A 5,490-nucleotide genomic window follows, 5' to 3' on the forward strand; every position below is an offset into this window, starting at 1 on the left:
TTCTGTGAAATCCTGCAATTCTAAATTTGCTGTGAAAAAGGAGGAAAGGAAGTTTTCTTGGCAGACTCAGTGGAGTAATCCTGTCGCACAGTGTCATTGTCCTTTCTCCTGTGCTGGGTTTCTTATTCTAAACTGCTTGGTCTGGAGAGTTACGCTAGTCTCAGGTAGGAATCCTGCTGGTGGTTATGTAATTTGCCAAATGATTTCAGTATTCACTCTATTAAAGGCTCTTAACTCTTGAGACCAGAGGCAGAAAAATGAGCAGAGGCAGGAGGATTATAGAAACTGTTGCAGAAGCATAGAGCCTTTTAAAGAAGGGTATTTCCATTGAAACCATAGGTAGGTGTCAGCATTGTCACCTCCCTGGGTAGCACCTGGAAATGTTAACTTGTTTCTTGCTTCCAAATTAGGGGAGCACCTTTTTCATTTGTTCAAGGCTAGAGAGAAGCTGTAGTGAGTTGCCTAAGATCCTGTGCTCTGTTAGTAAACAGAGACTTTCGGCTTAGATTATAACTTAGCCAATTAAATAGGAAATTAAAAACCAAGGTTTTGTGACAAGAAGACAACAGCTCAGAAGGCTGAGAGGCTGACATGGACGTTTCTGTTTCTTTTAGCTCAAGTCTACCAAGTTACTCCTAATATCATGAGTACAGTGTCATGTATCCCAGGCCAGCCTAGAACTTCTTTTGGAGCTGAAGATGACCTTACATTTCAGATCCTCTTTGCTCCCACCTATCAAGTCCTGGGACTACAGGAGTATACCACCACAGCCAGTTTATGTGGCGCTGAGTATAGATCCAGGGCCTTTGATGTGCTAGGCAAGCTGAGCCATGCCCCCGCCTGGCTTCACCTCCATGTCTACCTTCCCAGCAATAGTAACAGAACAGAACAGTGAGTGGTGGGGACTCCAGGAGCAGCCATCTTTATTTCTCCAACGGGCTGGGTTTTTACTATCTTTGGTTCCTTTTTCTGATATGTTGTGATTTATACCTCAATAGAAATTGACTTTAAGCCGGGCGGTGGTGGCGCACGCCTTTAATCCCAGCACTTGGGAGGCAGAGGCAGGCGGATCTCTGTGAGTTTGAGACCAGCCTGGTCTACAAGAGCTAGTTCCAGAACAAGCTCCAAAACCACAGAGAAACCCTGTCTCGAAAAAACCAAAAAAAAAAAAAGAAAGAAAAAAAGAAATTGACTTTATAATTAATTGCTCAAAATGCAGAAATAAACCTTAAGTTTAGAATAAATAGCACTCATGATTCAGAGATACATTCAGTATGTATGAAAGGCACAAAGTATCTATCTGCTCATACTCTTTAGCATAATTATTAGATATTATTCTAGGAATGGGGTTATATAACCAACCATTGGTAGAGGCTGTTGTTTGCACAATAAGAGCTCAGCATAATCTCACAGACACGGTATCATAAAATGTATAGAACTAAATAGATTATAATTTAACCACTTAATGGAATATTATATAGGCATTACTAAGTAGTTCTAAACATGGCATAAAATATAGTTAATGATTATAATAAAAGTAAAAATAGTGGGACATTGTCTTTCATTATTGCTGTATAATATGTATGTACATAGGAAAATAATTGGCATTAGACAGAAACATGAAATGTCCTTCTTCCCAAATTTTCTTTACTGTGGTCTCAATAAAAAGGATGGAAGAACTGGGGGGGGGGGGGCACACCTTTAATCCCAGCACTCAGGTGGTGTAGGATGTCCATCTGTCTGTGTGTTGCTTTTATTGGTTAATGAATGAAGAAACTGCCTTGGCCCATTGATAGGGCAGAACTTAGGTAGGCGGGGAGATGGAACTGAATGCGGGGAGAAAGAAGGGTGGAGACAGAGAGCTGCCATGGAACCACCAGAGTCAGAAATGCTGAATCTTTGCCAGTAAGCCACTGCCATGTGGCGATATACAGATTAATAGAAATGGGTTAAATTAATATATAAGAGTTAGCTGATAAGAAGTTGGAGCTAATGGGTCAAGCAGTGTTTTAACTAATATAGTTTCTGGGGCTAAGAGGCTGGGAACAAACAAGCAGCCTTCCTATTAAACACTCAGAAGGCAGAGACAGGTGGGTTTCTGTGAGTTTGAGGCCAGCCTGATCTACAGAGCAAGTTTCAGGACAGGCTCCAAAGCTACAGAGAAACCCTATCTCAAAAAACCAAACAAAAACAAAGGTGGAAGAAGGCAGAGTGTGTGGCTCATTTGGGTATCTCTTTAGGATAAAGGGGTCCCAAGCACCCAGTAACTCTTATAGGCAGCGCTGTCATTGCCAAGCTTATGGGCTGACAGTTCTATGTTTTTGCTTTTTTTCCCACGTCTTTGTATCTCAGAGTATGGTTTAGGACTTGTTTCTTAGATCCATCGCAGTTGGCAGAGGTTGACAGGAGAAGACTGAGTTCAGGGTTGGAAAGGTCATTTTAATGTGTTTATAGGTTTGATGGGAAAGGTTTTTCTCAGCCACTAAAGCAGGAAAGGCAAGTACCGGCTATGACAGGGCTTTTGTGTTTGTCCAGGGTTGGAAGGCCAGCCGGAAGGGCTGGGGTGTGTTGACTTAGAGGACTCTTACTGTGTGAAGTTTGGGGTTCACTGTGGTCTCCTGTTTAGAGACTCCATCTGTCCAGTGTCTCGTTTAGACTCCGCATCCTCCTGACCATGCAGGGCATGAGACTGAATCACTTTATTCATGGAATGTTTGTTGAGTTTCCCTTCTTTGCTCTGGGTTTTCCTCTCAGGGAGGGAGCGTCGGTATTGATTCATGGGACAGAAGGGACTGATTCCACGCTGCAGGTGACTTCCCTGGCCCAGATCATCCTGGAACCAAGAAGCAGGACCATCCGTGGCTTTGAGGCCCTGATAGAGAGAGAGTGGCTGCAGGTGAGAAAGCTGCTGGATAAGAGGAATGCCATCATTGAGATTGGGTCTCAGTTTGTGGTGCTAACATTATGAATGAAATTGTATGTTTAATTTTCTGTGGGTCAGTTAATCCACCTTCAAACAAATAAGTGTTTAGAATCATTATTATCTTTGAGTTTCTCAATCCTCCATGTTGTTGGTTGGACTTGGCCTGTGTGCGTGTAAGCAGGTAATCTACCCCTGAGCTGCAGCACCACCCCAGCACCTCTCTTTGCTTATATGGCTCACTTAACACTTCATTCACTGCCATAGCTGTGCAGGTTGAGCATCCCTAGTGTGAAAATCGCCAATGCCCCAAATGCTGACTCCTGGCCTCCTGTGATTGCTGCAGTGGAAATGCAGGTGCAGAATGAGACTGCACAAATCACTGTGGGCTCTGTGGATGAGTGTGCGCTGTGAGACTTAGGTTCCAACCCCAAAATAGCTCATGTGCACATTCATGAAAACCCCTGGAGCCCAGTGCACCTCTGGTCCCTAGTGTTTTAGAGAGGGGATCCTTAGCATGTGCTTTGTTAACAACAAGGGAAATAGAAAGAATGTAAAGCATAGACGGTCTCCCAGAAGCTGGGTCTGGATACAGATAAACTTGAGGGGGGAGGCAGGGAGAGGAGGCTGTGACCACAAGACAAGACTTGAGCATATTCTGCCCTCTGTCCATCCTGCTCCAGCCTACACACTTCCTCTGAGGTCCAGAGAAATAATCATACTTTAATGAGGTTTGAGACCTGAATTTCCTTTCACACAGTTGATCCATTCCCCTCATGTCCTGTCATTGTGGTTAGAGACTGTTACCCTGTTAATGTATTACTTTGTATAATTTCAGCATAACGCTACGTAATGGGTGTTAACAAACAGGCTTGGATTGTGGTTTGGAGTCCAGTCCATGGATTTTATCAGTTTGTCATTAAGCTCTATCTTACATTTAATGTCTGAAGGGCATTTGCAGTGCCCATGTTCATAAATTCACTACACAGCTTCACTAAGTTTTTGGAAATTGTAATTTTTTTTCCTTAGTTGCAGAAGCTAGTCATTTGAAACCAAAATCTCATCTAGACAGGAGCTACCTTGGTCTTGTGGTATTCCAGCAGATGGAAGTGCCACTGTGAGTGTGTGAGCTCGTTTTCCCAGGTGTGATCAGGCCAGGACCCTCACATTTCCATCTTCTCCACTAGGCCGGTCACCCGTTCCAACAGCGCTGTGCACAGTCAGCTTATTGCAACAGCAAGCAGAAGTGGGAGGCACCTGTGTTTCTTCTCTTCTTGGACTGTGTGTGGCAGATCCTCCGGCAGTTCCCTTGCTCCTTTGAGTTTAACGAGCATTTTCTCATCATGCTCTTTGAGCATGCTTATGCCTCACAGTTCGGAACGTTCCTGGGCAATAATGAAAGTGAAAGGTGGGTGAGCTCACACCACGTCACTTCCTCAAAGAGACTGGGATTTGGGTGGACGTGAATGTCTGTGTATAAGAAGGTGAATCTGCAGTTAAGTACAAATTAAATTACATGAAGTACAGATGTCCTATGAGCCAAGTGTGTACGAGGTGAGAGGGACCCTGCAGCTTTCTGCTGTTGGATTAAAAGTAGTTGATGCAATGCTTAAAAGCTTCGAGCAGATTAGCTCGAACATTTTCATGTTAACATCACAGTTGCATATGTTTGGAGGACATGTTATCATCTAACCAGGCATGCCCTCTATCCACTGCTGTAGTCCAGGAGAATGAGATCCAGAGAAATTAAGTGACCATCCAGAGACACACAGCTAGTAAGCCACCAAAACTATGGCCTTGGCGCTGGAGAGGGCTCAGCAGTTAGATCACATACAGCTCTAGCACTCTCATTGAATGACTCACAACTGCCTGCAACTCCAACTCCAAGGGATCCATCTGATGCCTTCTGGGATCAATTGCACTCATGTGAATCTATGTATGTATATGTACAACTATATATCTATCAACAGATGTATACCCAAAACTAAAAACTTGACGAATGAATCTTTTTACAAGTATAACCTCAATGCAGTTTTTCTGGTTCGTATTTTACCTGGAAACTGTCCCCAGGTCCTGAGTGATGGTGCTGTTCACAGCCCAGCTACTGCTGAGTTACAGAAGGGTATGGGAGTTTTACAGCAGATGCCCCTGACAAATACTTTCATTCTAAAGTATGTAGTTTCTCTACCAAGAGTCTTGTTTCTGTCACACAGGGAGTAGTCCTCCTAAGAGGAGCACTGAAGGGTGGTTGTTAGCCATTAATGACTTTAATGATTATTTTCTTTCTTGAACAGATGTAAGTTGAAGCTACAGCAGAAAACAATGTCTTTGTGGTCGTGGGTCAATCGGCCCAGCGAGCTTAGTAAATTCACCAATCCACTCTTTGAAGCCAACAACCTAGTCATCTGGCCTTCTGTAGCTCCACAGAGTCTCCATCTGTGGGAAGGTAACTCCCCCACCCTGTGCAGAGATTCATCCACTCCAGGCTGTGCCCCAAGCTTGTCTAATGTCACATACCCCAGTAGTTGGTATTTGAAGATGGCTAGCTGGTGATGGGGGGGGGGGGGGGG

The 5,490-nt window shown here is 44.0% G+C and overlaps 1 protein-coding gene across 1 annotated transcript in view; it reads left to right on the forward strand.

Annotated features, from left to right (window-relative positions):
• Mtmr9 (myotubularin related protein 9) overlaps window positions 1-5,490 on the forward strand; it is a 24,218-nt gene that overhangs the window by 12,128 nt on the left and 6,600 nt on the right. Inside the window, exons 6-8 of the mRNA XM_050152158.1 lie at window positions 2,627-2,896; window positions 4,108-4,328; window positions 5,215-5,366. Coding sequence (XP_050008115.1) covers window positions 2,627-2,896; window positions 4,108-4,328; window positions 5,215-5,366 — 643 coding nt within the window. The remainder of the gene's footprint in view (window positions 1-2,626; window positions 2,897-4,107; window positions 4,329-5,214; window positions 5,367-5,490) is intronic.

Source organism: Alexandromys fortis, unplaced genomic scaffold (assembly GCF_014885135.2).
Source record: "Alexandromys fortis isolate MF-2015 unplaced genomic scaffold, M_Fortis_MF-2015_v1.1 scaffold_75, whole genome shotgun sequence".
NCBI lineage: Eukaryota > Metazoa > Chordata > Mammalia > Rodentia > Cricetidae > Alexandromys > Alexandromys fortis.